The sequence below is a fragment of the Eptatretus burgeri genome, chromosome 3 (genome assembly GCF_056783735.1).
Source record: "Eptatretus burgeri isolate ZD-2024b chromosome 3, Ebu_testis_v1, whole genome shotgun sequence".
NCBI classification, from domain to species: domain Eukaryota; kingdom Metazoa; phylum Chordata; class Myxini; order Myxiniformes; family Myxinidae; genus Eptatretus; species Eptatretus burgeri.
The window spans coordinates 68,954,120-68,974,908 of NC_140963.1; the positions used below are offsets into that span (position 1 = coordinate 68,954,120).

Sequence of the window (20,789 nt, forward strand, 5' to 3'; positions counted from 1 at the left end):
GAGAGGGGAGAGAGAGGGGCGTCACAATTCTTCTTCTTCGTTTGATATGACGTCACAATTGATGCTGGGGACCTGAGCATGTTTCCCAGGTGTTTCCCAAGTTATGGCCATTTATGATACGGTTGGTCCGATCTAATTGAAACAATGCCCCAATCCAGTCATCGTTTACGAGAGCGAAGGAACGAAGCTGCACATACTGGCAAGCACCTACGTGCACGCACCTACGGGCCCATACTAGTTCTTTAAATAAAAGTAATAATTAAATCCGTTTTTATGAGGATATTGCATTGCTGTGTTGACCCACTGTGTGGACACAACTTTGAGGTTGTGGGTCCATTGATTTTGAGTTATCTACTGATGTGGACCGGCGACCGGGGTTGTCGATCCACCGTTTAGAAAGGTTCTGGGCTGAAAGGATCGAAACCTCGATGAAAAACCGTGCCCAGCTGATCTGAGCAGTTGGGAAATCAATAATTTGCTTAAGGCCCAGTCACACCTTGATGTTTTAGCCAGCTTATGCCGATTTTTGGAAAATTTGTCTAAAACGCTGGTACAAGTCGAATACGTTATGGTAAGAGCACGCTGAAAAACACTGCCATACGTCGTTGTACGCTGGCTTTAAACATTGTACTTTTTGGTTGTCCTCAAATTTTCCATGCTTGAAATTTTAAGACTTATGCCAGCGTATGACTCACACGTTCCGCATAACGCTGGCCATAAGTTGTAGGCACGTCACGCGATTGTTGACACACATTACTTGTGAGTTACTCATAAGTCGAAACACGTAGAGGTAATGTTTGGCATACCCGAAACTTATTTCTAACCGATGAGTTACGGGTTGTACTCACGTTACGCGATCGGTGACACACATCGACACACGTTACTTGTAAGGTGCTCATAAGTCGAAACACATCAAGGTAATGGTTAGCGTTAGTGTTCCAGACTCCCTGTTTTTGTTTTTTTTTTTAGGTTTTTTTTTTTTTTCTTCCTTCCTTCGGTATGATGGTGATTTTGACACTTCGATTTCTAGTGCAGTTATAATATAATATAATTAATAGGCTGCCGCTCAACGATTTAAATCATAACCGCACTGTACACTGAACACCGTCATACTGAAGGAAAAAAAAACCGGGAGTCTGGAACACTGACGCTAACCATTACCTTGACGTGTTTCGACTTATGAGCACCTTACAAGTAACGTGTGTCGATGTGTGTCAGCGATCGCATATCGTGCATACAACTTATTCCCATCGCATGCGGAGCGTGTGTCATACGGCAAGTACGTCGTAAAATTTTCAACATGTTTAAAATTACAAGACGTACTCCATTTAATAAGATGTATGATAGCGTACTTTGGCGTTCTATTCACGCATACCAAACTTACCCATACCGTATTCAATGTGCGCCAGCGTTTTAGACGCATTTTTCAGAGGTCGGCATACGCTGGAAAGATCGCCAAGGTGTGACCGATGTTGACACTTCCATTTCTGCGGCGGTTATGATTTGAATCGTTGTGCGGAAACCTTTTCATAACCTACGCCACGTCATCGTCGGCGATGCGTGCAGCGCGCTATGCATAAGTTGGACTATCGTTGGGCATAGGTTGTGAAGGCCGACAACAGGTTCAGCATTCGTTGGTATAAGTTATCTATAACACAACGAAACGTTCTGTGTCCGTTACTAATACGTTATGCATAAGACCAAGTCGCTATGAATACGTCCGAATCTTTAAAAAAAAACATCAAAAGTTCAACGTAAGCCAGCGTTTTACATACATTTTAATACGTTGCCATTGCTGACTAAAACGTCAAGGTGTGACTGGGCCTTTACAAGTTAAGGTTATAACTTCAAATAAAATAGCTTTTGTAAGTACTTACCAGTACATAATGTGTTTGCGTGTGTGTGTTTATGTGTGTGTGTGTTTATGTGTGTGTGTGTGTGTGTTTAGGTGTGTGTGTGTTTATGTGTGTGTGTGTTTATGTGTGTGTGTGTGTTTATGTGTGTGTGTGTTTATGTGTGTGTGTTTATGTGTGTGTGTTTATGTGTGTGTGTTTATGTGTGTGTGTTTATGTGTGTGTGTTTATGTGTGTGTGTTTATGTGTGTGTGTTTATGTGTGTGTGTTTATGTGTGTGTATGTGTGTGTGTTTGTGTGTGTGTGTGTGTGTGTGTGTGTGTGTGTGAGTGTGTGTGTTTATGTCTGGCTTTCTTCTTGGGACTTCAGTGCAGTAATTGGTCTTTATTTTGATTAAGAAGAGGTTATTATAGAATATCATGATTAATGCAGCACCCTATTTTGGCACCACACTAGATTGTGGCTATTGCCAAGAATTAACCAAATATTAGGATCATCTGAGTTCCTCTTCCTTTCACCGCACAATCCTGCTACTCCATGTTATAATCATGCGTACTATGGCCATAGCTTGAAAATAATCATCATAAGCTTGATCATTACATAACATTATCATTTTTATTATATACCATAATCATTATGTAGCATGATCATTATTATCATTATAATCAATTTTGTCATTCGCATTATGTACCATTATTATCATTATTCACGATTATTATTTGTATCAATATTATTATGATCATTATGTACCATTACCAGTATCATTACCACATACGTAATTAAAACACTCGCATTCTGTGTGGACAGACAAACAGACCAAAATACAATACCCTCTCCTCTGACGAGGGTAACTATTGTTACGTTTGTGGGGTGTGGGGGGGGAGGGGGGGTTATATATTCCCGTAGACCAGATAGAAATGTATGGAACAGCATTGTCCGTGTATGAGTAGTTTGCTCATCTTTATATAATAAGTCGGGACACGTCAATTCAAGGATGTCTTGTTTGTATGTGCACCATGATAATTAGTGAGGGATTATGGTTAAGAAAATTGTGTGCATAAACCTCGACGTAAATCTCTACCGGGGGCGCTGAGGGACTTTGCAAGAGGAAGAGAGGGGCAGAGCTGTGAATGCCTCCAGGGGCAGTATGATAGATGCCTCCCAAGGTAGACGCCTATGATAGACGAGCATTGCCTGGGGGGGAAGAGGGAAGAGCCTAATCGGGCGGTTGGGTGTAAGGCCTAAGTCACATTTGCCACGGCGGCCATGGGGTCTCCAAAATCTACGGCCACTAGCAATTATACGGCGGCCGCAGTATTTGCACGGTCACACAATGTAGCAGTCACATATGTTTTTATTTTTTGGGGAGCCGCACGGCGTATTTAGAAATTGTGGAGACCGAAAACGTGGGGTTGCCGTACGGTCTTTGATTTGATGTCGCACGGTGACCTTAAGGGGGCCCTGCGGCGGCCATAGAATTTTCAAGGCAGACGCAAGGTAGCCTCAAGGTGCCCGCAAGGCGACCGCAGGGGGGCCCTAAGGCGAACGTGCGGCCAGACGGACGGTAACGAGTGGGTTCATTTTTTTTTTTTTTGGCTTGTCGAATTGCTACGGCGAACATAGAAATGAAAAAAGTTATAACTCCACATTATAATTCCACGGCGACCCCTACGGCCTGTAAAAGATAGCCAAATGGCGTAGGGCCACCCTGAGGCCACCGCAGAAACTCTGCGGCCGCCGCACGTTTCTGTCAATTCAGAGGGCGTACGGCCGACGTATCCTCGCCGTAGAGCAAATGTGACTTAGGCCTAAGTGAGAGAGTTCGGAAAAAGTCTGAGAAGGAGAGTCGGAGAAGGAAAAGAGATCCGAGGAGAAAGAGCCTGAAGAGAACTAGGCTTTTCGGGAACTGAATGAGTTCTGAGGAGATCATCCTGCTTGCCTTTTAGGTGCAGCCAGTTCGTCGACCTGCCCATGTGCCTTTCTCTCATCGTCCTGTCCATCACCTCATCATAATTGCCTGTTCGTCCATCAGCAGCTCAGTCCCCTGGTTTTGTCCCTTTCCCGTCTGTGATTAAGTCTGGAGTGTGGCACCATAGCTTTCATTCTTGTTGTACAGAATTAATTCTTTTTCAATTGCATTCCCTGCATCCTATCCCAAACCACCATCATTGTCATCTCCTTGCGATTACCATCCACTGGTTCTTTTTATTTGTGTTCGGGAATAAATCCGCTTGTTTTAAATGAGCTAAGGTTCTCGTGTCTCCCCTCAGTTCTCGCATGCACAAATCCACCATAAATTCAGAACGTCTTAACAGGAGTGAAGCGGTTCGGAACATCATGGGATTTTAACCTCCCACTGCGATGAGCTCAACAATAGATTTCTCCCGGCACCCCCTGGTAGAGGTTTACATTGGTTGATTAGGTAGAGGTAGAGTTGATTGGTTATTCCTTCTCATAAAGGGTGAGAGACATGATTGGGTCTTCACACACACACACACACACACACACACACACACACACACACACACACACACACACACACACACACACACACACACACACACACACACACACACACACACACACACACCTCAATGGACAAATTCAGATGAAACCTGGTGGATGAGTTGGGTAGGTGACAACAACAAGCCAATTCGATTTTGGTTAAGGTCCAGGTGCAGATCCGGGCTATCAATGGGATAGAGCTGATCTGTGTGAACTGATGATTTGTTCCGAGAATAAATAAAGTATGATGTTAGTGATCTCCATTGTTGATGGAATAAATAACTACAATTCATTTTCATTCATCACAAGATTAGCATTCCAGCGACCAAAAAATAGTAATAATAAAAAAACATATCCAGGTGATCTGCAGGACAACCTTAAAAAATGGCAAAGTGCGACTCCTGAAGCATGATCAGGCAGGCAACCAATCACATCATACCTCACGATGTAGTTGTAATGAGTGCATCCATGTTAGTGGCACATTGTACAATGTTGGTTAATTCGTGTAGGATGTTCGTGAATGCCCGTAGTTGGGTACAGTCCTGTGTGCTTGGTAAAAGGTTTTTTCATGTGATAATGCCAAAAGTACTCACAATGAATGATGATGGTTTTCTTTGAGATAAAATTCCCTTTGCTCGTTTTTATTGCGCATTGATAAGTGCCATGGTGTTTCCGAGAAACATGTTCTATTGTGTATTGCTCAGACACTGGATTCTGCAACTCTTCACCATCCTACCAAAATATAAAAAGAATCATATTTAATGGATGAGACAAAAGAAGCAAACAAAAAAAAACCATGACGTTGTGACAACCACGTTAAAAAAGGGAGAAAAAAGGGCATGTGCCATTACTGTGGTTATCACCTGATCAAAATAATTTCATCAAATTTCAATTGCCAAAACACATACTCGCTAACGATCACGTTCTCACACTTCAATTACATAGTTAATTGTTTTCCATTATGTGGATTGTCTTTCATGCTTTTCCCAATAATTATCCTGCGAGGCTAAGAAGCCACGTGGTCATGAAGAGGGTGCTCCGTCTGCTGTTCTGTCTGTACGCCATGCTTCAACAAGCCATATACACAAGCACTCAACATCAAAAATAACACACCAAAGGAGATGAATAGACAGCAAATCAGTGCACAGAAAACACTCTAAGAAGGCTGCTCTGTGTGCTCTTGCACTTCTTGCACTAATTTTGGTGCTTCAAAATATTTTACAATTTTGGAACACACATGATAACTTGAGGGGGAGCACTCGGGAGAGTGCAAAACCTCCGCCGCCAATACTGCTGGGTCACTCAAGTAAACCTTATATCTTATTCATTAAATATGATGTCAACAGTGCTGACAGAGTTATAGTTCTTTTCTCCAACATTTTGGGGGGGGGGGGGGGGGGTTGGAAATCACTTAAAACATGTAGAAATGCAAAAAAAAGAAATCGAAATTTTGAACAAAAAAGTTGCAAAAAATTATTTTTTTTCTCTAACAATTTTTTTTGGGGGGGGGTGTTGGAAATCACTTAAAACATGTAGAAATGCAAAAAAAAATAAAAAATAATCTCTAACTTTTTTGGGGGGAGGGGTTGGAAATCACTTAAAACATGTAGAAATGCAAAAAAAAAATTTTCTTTAACAATTTTTTTTTGGGGGGGGGGGGACCAAGTCCAAAATCTAATGGCATGATCCATGGACCATACCTAACCCCCACCAAGTTTCGTCGAAATCCGTCGAGGAGTTTTTCCGTAATACTGTTCACAAACAAACAAACAAACAGAAAGGGGTGAAAACAGTAACCTCAGATCTTCGATGGCAGAGGTTAATTATCATACTTTAACTTGAAAAAAAATAGTAATCTGAAATCCCAGAAGAATATTTAATTGATGTAAACAGAATTCCAACAAATTTAGAAATACAATGCAGTACAAATGAAATGTTAATCTTCTCTTCTTCTTCTTCTTCTTCTTTCGGCTGCTCCCGTTAGGGGTCGCCACAGCGGATCATCCGCATGATCCGCATTGTGATTTGGCACATGTTTTACGCCGGATGCCCTTCCTGACGCAACCCTGGTCACCTCTTACGACACAGGGATATGGTACACCTATTTTAACCGGGGTATACACCAGCCCAGTACACTGGTACTCACTTTGCCGACCTCGGAAGGATGACAGGCTGAGTCAACCCCCTGGTGTATTAATTCAGTGGCCCAACGGGGCTTGAACTCAGGACCTTTTGGATCCCAAGCCGCTGCCCTAACCACTGCGCCAACACCAGGCTTTACAAATGAAATGTTAATATACGTTGACAATTGTGATTTCTTCAAACACAACCACACAATCCCCTCCCCTTTGAACACACACTGCCCAAATCCCCTCCCCTTCCCCACAGTCCACACGCATATGTACATAACAAATATATGGCCATAACCAAGCCCCTACAAAGTACCTCTCACATAATACTGAGAGGTGGAGAAAATAGTACATACAGTAGCTCAGATCAACAGAGAAGTCGTCTCTGATCTTCGAAAGTCTAACCTATGGACGACAGTATTACACCTCGAGAAGGCGGGGTGGGTGTGGGGCGTTATATTCATAAAATTTGCTGGTGCCATATTCATATGACTAAAAGCAACATTTGTGGTAAAAGTGAGTACAGCCAGGAAAGGAAATCAAAACAAAGACCAATTACTGCACTGTAGTCCAAAGAAGGAAGCCAGACATCATAACAACACACACAGGGTTTTGGAAATGTACCCAAGGGGGAAAAACATACATAGACACAAAGATACCCGAAGATGAGTTATTTCGTTAGTTTATGTGTAGGTAGACCTTTGCCCCTTGTCTCAGGATTTGGGGGGGAGGCACATGCATTGAGGTTAGCTTGCGTATCCTCGGTGTGATGTCTACCCTCCTCTCTGCTACTCTCAATCCTTCTTTCAATACCCCATTGGACCATTCCAAGAATCCCCCCTCTGCCATTCTCAATCCACCAACAATCCCCTTCAACATACCTCAATTCAATCACCCCTCTTTCATCCTGTCAACCTTTCTTTCAACCCCAAGGTTTATTCTCGTCCTTCGGTGCGTCTGTCTTCCTCACCACTCAAATCAACTTGTTATTTTATGATTTACCACCAACCACTTGTCACTCACCGTAAACAATTGATCCTCCAGACCAGCACCTAATTGCATTTCCCATATCCGAAGCAGGACAAGCAGTCAGCATATCCGAATTGTATATGTTGACAGCTTTTGATATTTACACATGGTACATGCTGGGGAGCCTCAGTGGTGGATGTTTCTGTCTACGCCATCGCTGATGATTCGCTAACAAGCAATGAAACCGGTGCATCAGGTGAGGATGTGTGCAGCATTGGGAATCTCATGTATATACTATTTGTGAACGTCTTTACAGCTGTGGAGGAACACTGGGAAGGGTTTGAAACAGCAAAGGGCTTACCTTGCATCGCCTTTCATGGTTGCTTTATGCAGTTTCTTCAGTTGGAAGAGCAAGTTCATTTATATTATCCTAGCCACCTGAGTTTAATTGATTTGGTGAGAGCAACTTGGTTATTCCCTCCATTCACAGTTATGAGATGTGGGAGGACTGTTTTTCATATTCAGTATTATATACAATTCCCTACATAAGTATTGGAATAGTGAAGTCAAATTAGTTATTATTGCTATATACTCAGGAAATTTAGATTTGAGATCAAACCATGAATATGAGGCAAGAGTACAGAAGGTCAGCTTTTATGTCTTGATATGTCTATGCATATGTTTAACCGTTGTCAGAGAATAGCACTTTTAATGTTCAGTCCCCCATTACGGACAGAATGCATGGTGTCATATCAAAAACATTTTCTGTTTGGGGGGAACTGGCTGTCAACAGCATCGAATGGATCCCCCCTCAGAAAGTGAGCTGACATAGTATATGTATACTCCCTCACCATCCTGTGATGGAGTATATATTACCTCACACCTCTTCACTAGAGTCAGTTAAGGTTCCACATTAAGCTGGATAATGCTGCCTAAAAAAAAAGGTGTGTTACATCCAAGACAAACAGGTTTTTTTTGAGCTTTCAAAACACAACAAACACAAATTTTCTCTTGCTGACGGTGCTCAACGATGCATTACACAAAGTAAATTTGATCAAAGTACTACGAGATAAGTAAGGTAAAGTAATTCCAACCTTCGACAGAATAATCGGAGGTGGTGGATTGCCATTCGTCTTGCATGTTATGGTGGCTTTTTTTCCTTCGGCAATCTTTTCTGGAGAGACGATCAGGTTCACCTCATCAGCAGGGTCTGAAAACAAAACAATTTGCTCCATTTGTGCAACTTTGTCAATCATTGCACAGGACTATGTAATGCTTCTCTGCACAGGCAAGCATGCAAATACCTTTCTGCACCCATATTTTTGTTTTCTGAAACAAATCAAGTTATGATAATAGCAGAGTCCTGTTACTAATCTTCATATTTTTATTCATCCAGATTGTAAGCTCATTGCAACAGAACCCCAAAAATACAAACTTATCTTGTGGAAATCATCAGGAAAGAAAGCTGCTACAAAGAACCATTGTGGTTATGTTTCTTTCGTTTCTGGAATGTTTACTACCCTTGCTTGAAGAGAGGGTAATACTTCAACTTCACCTCTTCACCAGGTTTTTCTTCTTCAAAATCTTGTGTTCATTTCGACCTTTCTTTCATCCCATGTCTAAACATTCCACCTGCTACAGTGCTTCCTTTCTCAACACTGTCAATTCTTCTGCACTCCATCCATCTTCCAATGTATTTAAACGAATCTCTGACCTACAAATTTTTTAAATCTCATTTTGCAATACTTGTTCGTCTTCGATTATGAATCGTTCTGTTTTTTCCAACTTCAGTGCAAATTCATCCCATCTTCTTAAAGCTACCTCCTCCTAATGCCTTCCCTGTTATACCCTCACCTTACCCCTCCCATCTTGGTCTCCATCCTAGCATCTCTCCACTGTCCTCTGCCTTACTCACAGTTCCCCCTCTGATATCCCAAGCTATATGGTTTTAAAATCTCACACTCTCACTCAGGTCACTGCTCAATATCTCTATAACACTCTCTCTTTCCTCTCATTACATCTCTTTCCTCTTCTCACCCCTCAATTCTTGTTCCTCTCCCCACCTCTACCATACCACTACCCAATCTAATCCTCCCACGATCCCCCCCCTTCTCCTCCATGACGGTGCCTGCTCTCATCGTCTCCCCTCCCTCTCAAAGCTTCCCTCTCAATTCAGCCACCTCCTCCCTCTTCAAAGCAAACTTCAATCTCTCCCCCCCCAAGCTTCCCCTCACCCTTCTCAAAAGCTCCCCCACACATTTCTCTCCCAAATATCCCCCTCACCCCACCCCTTCAAATCTCCCCCTTTGCCCCTCCCCTTCAAATCACCCTCCCCACTCCCCCTTCTCAACCTGCTCTCATCATCACCCCTCTCCCTCAAAGCTACCCTCTCACCCCTCCCTTGCAAATCAACCACCTCCTCCCTCTTCAAAGCAAACTTCTCTCTCTTCCCCCTCAGCTCATTCCTCTACCTCCTCCAATCTCCCACTTCCTTTTTAACCCTCTCTTATTACTCCCCAATGCTACTCATCCCTTCACCAGCGAGCCCCTTGTCCTCCTCCCCATCCGACGCTCTCCCCTAGCTCTTCTACAACCTGTCATCAACTGTCAACAACTCTCACTTCCTCCACCTCGCCTCGCTCACACTACCCTCCCCCTCCCCTCCCCCAAAGAGTCCTCCTCTCCCTCTTGCCCAACAGTGTGGACCTCAAGCATCCGAGGCCTTTGCTCTAATTTAATCGATCTCTCCATGCAGGTTGCCACTGACAAACCAGATGTAATCTGCTAAACAGAAATTTTCCTCCTTCACGACATCTCTGACTCCTTAGTTTCTCTCCCTGGTTACTCCCTCCTCCGGTATGATATATCTGAGCCTCTTCCTGGTGGCGGAATTGCTCTCATCAAAAAATCAACTCCTCAATCTCCATTCACTGCCCTCACTCCTCCACATTCCCAGGAATACCTCTGGCTACGGCTTCCTCTCCACTTCCACCTCTTGTTTACCTGTGTGTTGTACCGGCCACCAAAAAGTGATGACTCCATTTACATCTTGCTCGCCGAAAACATGGACCAACTTCTATCCTCTCATCCAAACTCACTCTTCCTCATATGTGGTGACTTCAATTGCCATCAAGCCAGTTGGCTGGGTGTGGGTACCTCTCTCACCTGCCATGGCACCTCGGCAAAGGACTTCTGTGACTCATTGGGACCGATTCAATCAGTCAACTTCCTGACCCTGATCTCAGCCAACGGCACTCCATCTCTTCCGGATTTGATTTTCTCCAATTTCCCAGAAAATGTCTGCTACTCTTCTACTGATTTAATCGGTTCATTTCATCATATGCTTGTTAAAGCGGTCATCTCTCTGGCTGCTGTTGGAGAACTACCTCAGTGCCGTCGAGTCTGGCACTTCACTCAGGCCCACTGGCAGGGGTCTTCCAGCAGCCATCAAACTTCCAGAGTGGTCTCTCATTTCTACCCTCTCTCTGACGTCAACTAATCCTGGGAATTATTTTAAAGAAATTTGCTTTTTCTCTATCTCTCTCTCATGCACAGTTTTATCCCATCTCATTTTCAGTAGTCCTACCCTTCCTCCTGTCCATGGTACACTGAAGCTTGTGGTGAGGCAGTTGTCCTGAAACAACTTGCCTTGGTTTCATAGAAGGCTAATCCTACTGAAGGTAATCTCAGTTCCTTCCACAAAGCTCAGAACAAGTGTGTCTACCCTGAAGAGAACCAGGAAACAACATTTTTCTACTCTCAAGTCTGAACTCTCAAACCTGTCTCCCTCCTCCAAATCCTGGTGGTGTCTAGTTAAGCCCATTTGTGGTGTATGTTCCCTCTCGAGCCTCTCCCTTACCTCAAATGGCTGCACTGGTGTTACTGCATGCGAAAAGGCTGAATGCCTAAACTTTGTGTTTGCTTCTAAATATTATTTCCCAAATCCATTGCTTTCTGTACCCACCTCACCCAATCATACCCAGCAGTTCCTGGACTCTGTGTCCTTTTCTCCTTACAAGGTGGAGAGTTTGCTGTCAAGCATTGACCAAGATTCTGTAACTGGTCCAGATGGCATCCACCCTCATGTTCTGAAAATCTGCTCTGCTGCTCTTGCTCATCCTCTCTGTTCTATTCACCCTCTCATTTGCTCAAGGTCATCTGCCAACTGCTTGGAAATCAGAAAACATTACCGCTCTGCATGAAAATGTGCAAAAACTGATCCCTACAGCTACAGACCAATCAGCCCTCTCCCAATCAGCAAGGTTATGGAATCCATCATCGCTTCTGACTTCAAATCCTTCTTCTCTAATGGCCTGATTTCCGACCATCAATTTGGATTCAGACCAGGTCACTCGACCCTGGACATGCTACTTCTGCTTTCCCAACAATGGATGGAGGTCCTGAATGCCAAACACGAGATCAGAGCCATCTCCCTAAACATATTGTGAGCTCTCAATATTGTCTGGAATGCCACACTGCTCACCAAACTCTCTTCTTATGGTATCCAAGGCAATCTCCACTCATTGCTCATGGATTTCCTCTCCTGTCACAGTCAACGTGTGGCACTGAATGGAATTCTTTTATCTCTTCCTGTCCAGGCTGGAGATCCTCAAGGGAATGCGTCTTCGCCCTGTGCTTTTTCAGGTTTTCATCAATGATCTCTCAGATTCCCTGGAAAATCCTCTTTATCTCTTTGCTGATGACTCCACTCTCTGCCGTACAATCTCCCATCCCTTTGATCGACAGGCAGCAGCCTCTTCCCTCTCTGCAGATATGGATAAAATCACAAGCTTGTCAAACACTTGGAATATGTCTTTCAATCCTGACATGACAAATCTCACACTCTCACCACATCTCTTTGAAAGGACCCCCACCAAAAATACTTTCTCAATAATCCCCTTGAAGAAGTCCTTTCATTCAAGGTTTTGGGTCTCACTATCTGCCACGATCTTTCCTGAGAAAGTCACATCTCCAAGCTGGCATCCAAAGTCAGTCGCCGACTCAGTAGCCTACGTCGTGCGAAGTCCTTCCTTGGCACACCTGAGCTTTTAACCATTTACAAAGCTTTCATACACAGTCTGATGAAGTACTGCTCCCCCCTCTGGGGTGGTGCTCCTGCCTCACACCAAGCTCGGCTATACGCTGTGGAAACCAAGACTTTTAGGATCATTGGTATCTCCCACGATGAAGCTGAGTCTTTGGATCTCTCACTCTCTCTCACCGGAGACAGGTCGGTGGTCTTCCTGTCTTCTACCATCTCCTCTCTGGCCTCCCCCCCCCCCACTCTGTCCCCCCAATACTTCCTCAGGGCACTCAATGTCCACCAAAAACCCCTTCTGGTGATACTGTCAAAATGAAGAATCACTGCTCACGTTCACCCTTTCATTCCTCTTTTTTCCCACCTCGAGAACAAACTCTCACACTCTCTTCAATCCCACTCCTCCCTCCAGGTCTTCAAAACAGCTGTTCACTACATTCTCGTATCTTTCCCCGATCCAAAATCATGATCTTTTCTTACCCCGTTAATCCACCCATAACCCACCTCCTTGAAATTCCTTGTTTTCCTTTCTGAATGTCCCTGTAATACCATCTTGTTTACCCCATGCACCCTGCCCCGTCCCTCTCCCTTCCACAGATATCCTATTGCCTTTGTTCCCCACTATTTTGTGCTTCCCTCTCCCACCCCTGTTGTCTCCTGCCTTGTTATATGTTTCTGTGTATTAGCTCTTACATGAGCCTCGACATGGTATACAAAAAAACCCCCAAAAGTAGTGTTATTGACGTTATAATACTCACAGTGTAATGTAACTTGGACTGTGGAAGAGTTTATTCCATCACCAGTGCGTTGGACTTGCACATTGCAGTAGTAACTTGCCTGATCATCATCCTTATGCACACGGTACTTGAGAACAGATTCACCAGAATATTTTTCATCTTCAACTGCAATTGTGTTAATCAGATCCACATTTTCTGCATGGTCATGGGAAGACAAGGGACAAAGAGACAGATAAAGGAAGAGAGAGAGAGAGAGAGAGACAGAGACAGATAAAGGAAGAGAGAGAGAGAGAGACAGATAAAGGAAGAGAGAGAGAGAGAGAGACAGATAAAGGAAGAGAGAGAGAGAGACAGATAAAGGAAGAGAGAGAGAGAGACAGATAAAGGAAGAGAGAGAGAGACAGATAAAGGAAGAGAGAGAGAGAGAGAGAGACAGATAAAGGAAGAGAGAGAGAGAGAGAGGGACAGATAAAGGAAGAGAGAGAGAGAGAGAGATAAAGGAAGAGAGAGAGAGAGAGAGAGAGAGAGAGAGAGAGAGAGAGAGAGAGAGAGAGAGAGAGAGAGAGAGAGAGAGAGAGAGAGAGACAGACAGATAAAGGAAGAGAGAGAGAGAGAGAGAGAGAGATAGAGAGAGAGACAGATAAAGGAAAAGAGAGAGAGAGAGAGAGAGAGAGAGAGAGAGAGAGAGAGAGAGAGAGAGAGAGAGAGAGAGAGAGAGAGAGAGAGAGAGAGAGAGATAAACGAAGAGAGAGAGAGAGAGAGAGAAAGGAAGAGAGAGACAGAGACAGATAAAGGAAGAGAGAGACAGAGACAGATAAAGGAAGAGAGAGAGAGACAGATAAAGGAAGAGAGAGAGAGAGAGACAGATAAAGGAAGAGAGAGAGAGAGAGAGACAGATAAAGGAAGAGAGAGAGAGAGACAGATAAAGGAAGAGAGAGAGAGAGAGACAGATAAAGGAAGAGAGAGAGAGAGACAGATAAAGGAAGAGAGAGAGAGAGAGAGACAGAGAGAGAGAGAGAGAGAGAGAGAGAGAGAGAGAGAGAGAGAGAGAGAGAGAGAGAGAGAGAGAGAGAGAGAGAGAGAGAGAGAGAGAGAGAGAGAGAGAGAGAGAGAGAGAGAGAGAGAGAGAGAGAGAGAGAGAGAGAGAGAGAGAGAGAGAGAGAGAGAGAGAGAGAGAGAGAGAGAGAGAGAGAGAGAGAGAGATAAAGGAAGAGAGAGACAGAGACAGATAAAGGAAGAGAGAGACAGAGACAGATAAAGGAAGAGAGAGAGAGACAGATAAAGGAAGAGAGAGAGAGAGAGACAGATAAAGGAAGAGAGAGAGAGAGAGAGACAGATAAAGGAAGAGAGAGAGACAGATAAAGGAAGAGAGAGAGAGACAGATAAAGGAAGAGAGAGAGAGACAGAGAGACAGAGAGACAGAGAGACAGACAGAGAGAGAGAGAGAGAGAGAGAGAGAGAGAGAGAGAGAGAGAGAGAGAGAGAGAGAGAGAGAGAGAGAGAGAGAGAGAGAGAGAGAGAGAGAGAGAGAGAGAGAGAGAGAGAGAGATATATATATATATATATATATATATATATATATATATATATATATATATATATATATATATATATATATATATATAAATAAATAAATCAAGGAATTATTATATGATGGATTGGTTGAGAGGATTGGTCAAACAACCTACAATCACTTATTCTTTAAAATAATTTAATTCTTCATCAGAGTTAGAAAGATGAGCATTCCAAACATCTAAAAAAATACAAAAGATCCATCAGCCTCGTATGAAGCCAAGTTACAAAATATATGAGACCCGTGTGATTTTGCACTCTGAAAAGGTATGATCAGACCTATTCTCCCATTGCCCCTTCAACATCTACAAATTGATGTAGCAGCTGCAACATGACACTTTTAGTGATGCTAATTAATCCAAAGTTGCATATTGGTCAAATGCAGGAAAAAGACATTCGCAGACATTAGTGTACCTCAACATAAATTACAAGGACACTGGTAAACAACAGACAGAAAATAACAGTACACAGAAACGTTGATGGAAGAGGATGCAATTTGGCCCATCAGGCCTGTGCCATATTAGCACCCCATTGAATCAATCTATTAGGTTTATCAACTTAACTTCGCTGACAGGATTGAGGAGAAGAACAAAGGGGCAGACAAAGGGCGCACGCACATGCGCACACACGCACACACACAATTTTGGGAGGGGATAAGGGGTTGAAGATGGGTGGAGGGTGAGGACTAAACAAACACTGACAGTTCATTTACCTCTTCACAAGACCTTCTCATCTACATCATCATCACGACAATATCCCCCATTGCTTCTCAGTACCCATATAATTCCAGTTTCAACCTATCTGCTGTTTCTGTTGCCATTACCATTCCAAGGAGACCATGCTAAGCATCAACTACCTTCTGAATGAAAGATCCCTACCTTACGACCTTGTCTTCCCTCTCCTCTTCTTTACTCTAAAGCTGTGGCCTCCAATCCTGTCACTGTCTATTCTGCTGAAAGATTCTCCTGCACCAATTATTATGAGAAACATCTCAATCAGATGCCGTCGTAATTATCTCGTTTTGAATGAATAAAGTCAAGTCTCTTTCAGCTGCTCCATGCAACTTAAATCGATATTGTCCCATCAGTAATCTTGTCAATCTATGCTAAACCCTCCCTATGGCAGCTACATTGCCTTCAGAAAGTATTCACACCCCTCGACTTTTGTCACATTTTGTTGTGACTACAGCCTGAATTTAAAATGGTTAAATCTAAATGTTTTGTCACCGATCTCCACAAAATAGCACTCTCTTCTTCTGTCTGCTTCTTCTGACAACCATTTAGCCTCCTTCTTTCTGTTTGCTTTTGAGATGTTGTTTCTGGCCTCTTCTTTTACAAGGTCTTCAACCTTTTGTTACAATTTGGCATTCTGTCAACCAAATCCAGCTGTGCAAAAAGTTTTTTTTTTTTTCAATCCTTTGTTACATACAAGCAGGGGTACCCTGCGCTGCCTGGGAGGGAGGAGGGGGGACCCGGCCAGGTGTGCTTTTCCGAGCGTAGGTTTCAGAACGTGTTGGCCATTAAAAAGCTATCAAGTTATTGGACTTGCGCTGGTTACCTTTCGCCTGCAGACCAGCGGCAATACTGCCTGACCCCACATCCCAACATACACTTTATAGCAGCTTATGGTGGCCTCAAAATGGACATCAAGACAAATGTGTAATAGCTTACAATCTTGCCCATATTCTGAATTATCTCCAAGCAAAATTTGGGGCCTCGAGGTGCTACGGTTTGGCCCTGAAAGAATAAGATACAAAAGCTCATTCCCTCCACACGAGATCATTCTCCACACAGAACTCCAGCACTTGTGCCCCTGACTCATTTTAGATACCAAGTCCAACCTTTCCAACAATCGCTGGTGCTCCTGCCTGTCCAATATTACAATAATAATTATAACATCTTCAGCCACTGGTTCTACCAGTTCCTTCAACTTTCCATAAAACTTCTGCACATTTTCTTCATCAGCTGCAGAATTTGAAGCAACCATCTGAACGATGGTGGTGTTCACTGGATGTCCCTTCAACCTCACTGATAATTACCTATCATTAACTGGGTTATATTCTAGTCCTAAATATACTACATACACCAGTTTAACCAGACTTGGTGGTGTAGTGGTGAGAGTGTCCACTTGAAGTCTTGGAGGCCGGCGGTTCGAACCTTGATCAAGTCGTACCAAAAGGTTTAGAAATGGTACGTGCTGCTTCCTTGCGTGACTCTCAGCATTTAAAAGGATAGAGCACATACAAACAACCATATTTTGACAACCATAATGCAGGTTACCCCACCCTGAATAGCCCCCCCCTTTGGCAGGGTACATTTGTTAAACCAATTATATTATGCCAGGTGTACAGGTGAAGAATGCAAATAATCTCCCCACCCGCATGCATGCAGAGGTTGGAGGAGGGGTTATTTTGTGCCCAGGATCTGACCCATTGTATCCCGAGCATGTATGCAAATTTTGATGGAAATTGCCAAGCAGCTTTCCATTGTTCAAGTTAAGGCACACAGAGAATTGCCGAATTTTAGTGGGATAAGAAAAAAAACAAACTTAAATGTCAAGTTAACAATCAGCACTACGTGGTAAACTGGCAGAAAAATAGGTACAGTGAGGGTGGATGACTTCACTTGTTAGGAGCGAATCAGAGTGCATCTATCCTTGAACAGCCATTTGTGGTGTAGTGGGCCCGCGGGGGCAGGGCGTGATGTGGGGAGCGTGGTGGAGGAGTGGTCACGTGCTTGCACGGGATATACGAGTGCGCGTCGCCTGAGGCGTTGGAGTAGTTGCTGTAGCCGTTGTGGCCTGCGGAGCCTGTAGAGTGCATCGAGTGCGCAATAAAGTGGAGTTACGGGCAACGTACGCTCACGCTCTCGCTCGTGGCAATTAAGCAGGGTTGTGCTGTTCCCCCGCTCGTGTCTGCCTTGGAGCACCTCTGTCACGACACCACATTTGGCGACGAGTCTGTTTGGATCGGCGTGTGCAGAGTGGTTGGGTTTGGATCGGCAGCAAGTAACTCAGCGCACCCCGCGCGGTTCGAGGTCTACACCGGGCGAGGGTCCCGGAGGAGCGCATCGCGAGTTTCGCGCGCCGCACGCACAGGCTTCGGGGCCAGGCGTCTCGCCGTCACGACCGGCTCAAGCATGGCAGAAGGTCGGGGCACGGCGCACGGCCACGTGCCCGTCTTCATCGGAGACGACTTCGAATTGTTTTCTGAACAGTTGGGCTGCTATTTCCACGCGAATGTTGTGGACGACGAAGGCAAACGCAAATCGATCTTGCTCACCTCGCGATCAACGGCACATTGTCGGCTGCTGAGTGATTTGGTGTCACTTCATTATCGCGCGCACGGCTTCAGGGCGGGTCGAGTCTTGCAGCCTGACGCCCCGCCGGCGCCTGCGAGTCACGTTGAGTGGACGACGGCCGCGCTCGGAGTGCGTTTTATTAATGCTTTGCAAACCTCAGGAATGGTTTCTGCGAGGTCATGGCTAAAGGACGAGGGCATGAAGTTCAGCTCAGACGCGGCGTTGGACGTCGTGCAAGCTCTGAGGAATGTCCGGGGTCTCGATGGTCGGTGTGCAGCAGATGGTCCGAAGGTCAGCGCGGGGTTCCAGGCACGCACGGCCGCGCGCACGGTCTTCGGCGCGGGTCGTGGCCGAGTGTTGCAATGCAGTCAATCGGACGGCGGTCTGAGCACTCGGGGACATCTACGGTGTGTGTGCCGAGAGTCATTGCCCATCATAACGGTCATGGATGGCGGTGTGCGAAGCGACCCTTACGTCCCGGGTCGAGACCTACTGCCGGTACAGTGTTCGGTGCATGGCGTACACTTTGACGCCCCGGGTCGAGTCTTGCAGCCTGGGTACAGAGATCCCGGTGACCCGGAGTGGGAGATGCTGCCGATGTTAAACCTGTCTTCAATTGGTCCGGAGGTGACAAGATCAATGACAGTGGAGGTTGAGATGATCGGGGCACTGATGCTGCCAATTTTGAACCTGGTTTCAATTGGTCCGACGGTGACAGGACCAATGCCAGTGGAGGTCGAGATGATCGGGGCACTGATCGGTTGGCGAGTTGAGTCCACTCATGCTACCCTCGCATTGCATGCGAATGCCGATGAAGCGCTGCCGGCAGTTGGCGGGGCACACGTCTTGGTTGCCCATCAGGGTCAGCGGGTTGCGCTCCCGCAGTTCGTGGTGCGAGGGGAGGGGCTCGCAGTTCCTGTTTCAGAGTTCGTACCTCCAGGTGCACCTGTACCTCCTTCGAGACCCGAGGGCGAGGTTCTGGCGGCAGAAGCCGCAACGATGCAACGGGAGTGGCCGTTCATTGCTTCCTGCGATGATGATGTACGGTTCTGGAGCAACGGGAGCCATGCCAGCCGTAATGAACTCTCGCGCTTCGGCTGCGCTCATGATACCATGCGCGCTCGTGTCGTTCAGGCGATTTCAGCGGGGAATTGCAGTGAGCCAGTCGCGTTCAAGAAGTTCGCGGATCACGACTGTCGACGACAAGCAGGTCATCGCTACGTCGCGACGACAACCGAGAGACGGACACGTGATGTGGTTTATGGGTTGCTGTTTGTTGCGCATTTGATTTTCATTGCTCAAGTGATGCAGTTTAACGTTGTTGAAATAAATGCCGACAGTTCATGTGGGAGAATATGTTTGGCTGGGATCAGTCGATGGGATGTTCGATATGACCGATGTGATATGAAGGCTTTGGGGGCGATCGTGGAAAAGAGGTTTTACTGGCCTCCCGCTGTGAGGGCAGCCCACGGTTCGTTACACTGTCATATGTGGGGATTATATTGGGAGAACGCGCTGTACGAAAAGGGAAGTTTGCAACTGCGCAGACGATGTTCTTGTTACTTTATGGCATGAGTGAATATGATTTGTGGTTTTGTATGGGATTGCTGGGATTGCAGCCGACTAATAGCCGGTTCGACTCGCGTGTGGGTCTCAGAGAGCGACTCAGAGCCGGGGCTGGTTCGCTGTTCAGCGTTACCCCCACCCCTGGCTTCGGCAAGGTCAGACATGCCTGGTGCCTGGGGCGCAACTCTCTGTTCTCGCCAATGCCATTTGGACGTACGTTGGAATCTCGGCTGGTTGTAATATGTGGGTTTGTTATGGGACTGATGGTGCACCCAGCCGACGGCGCTGTTCAGCGTCATCGCCCAAGGCCGGACGGGCTTGGCGCCGGGCGGCACAAACCCCTGTTCTTGACAAGGTCGGCTACGCTGGCGCCACGGGGCTTCCAGACAACGGGCTTCCGGGCTCGGAATGTTTATCTGATTCGGGTCTGTCTGGGGGAGATGTGCCGCCTTGTCGGCCAGAGGCATTTGATGGTGCCGGGGGAGGTTTGCTCGGAAGGTCGTCGCGACCTCGCCGGCGGGGGGGGGGGGGTGTAAGCATGAGCCACCTGGGGGCGCTTCTGCTGCGTAGTGATGCTGTGCTTCCCGCCTTGCTTCTTGATATCTGTAACGCGGTCAGGGTTTTTGTGGGTTCGTCGTGCAACTCGGTCTTCGAAACCTGACCATTGCAGTTCGACTCGCTCGCAGCGACACGTTATATGGTGTGATGTGCCTATGCTTTTTGGTTACGATCGTTTTTGTGCCTCTCTGCTTTTCTGTCATGGTATTCTGTGCTGGTTATGCTTATTATGATGATGGTCATTTTATAATCATAGTTTTAGGAGGGAGGAGTGTGGTGTAGTGGGCCTGCGGGGGCAGGGCGTGATGTGGGGAGCGTGGTGGAGGAGTGGTCACGTGCTTGCACGGGATATATGAGTGCGCGCCGCCTGAGGCGTTGGAGTAGTTGCTGTTGCCGTTGTGGCCTGCGGAGCCTGTAAGTCGTGTGGCTTGTAGAGTGCATCGAGTGCGCAATAAAGTGGAGTTACGGGCAACGTACGCTCACACTCTCGCTCGTGGCAATTAAGCAGGGTTGTGCTGTTCCCCCGCTCGTGTCTGCCTTGGAGCACCTCTGTCACGACACCA

The 20,789-nt window shown here is 45.8% G+C and overlaps 1 protein-coding gene across 4 annotated transcripts in view; it reads right to left on the bottom strand.

Annotated features, from left to right (window-relative positions):
* LOC147030129 (CD166 antigen-like) overlaps positions 1-20,789 on the bottom strand; it is a 91,600-nt gene that overhangs the window by 33,748 nt on the left and 37,063 nt on the right. For all 4 annotated transcript variants that reach the window (XM_085873847.1, XM_085873848.1, XM_085873846.1 and 1 more), the window contains exons 6-8: positions 13,253-13,426; positions 8,551-8,666; positions 4,952-5,090 (exon numbers count right to left, since the gene is read on the bottom strand). In XM_085873847.1, the coding sequence (XP_085729973.1) occupies positions 4,952-5,090; positions 8,551-8,666; positions 13,253-13,426 (429 nt within the window). The remainder of the gene's footprint in view (positions 1-4,951; positions 5,091-8,550; positions 8,667-13,252; positions 13,427-20,789) is intronic.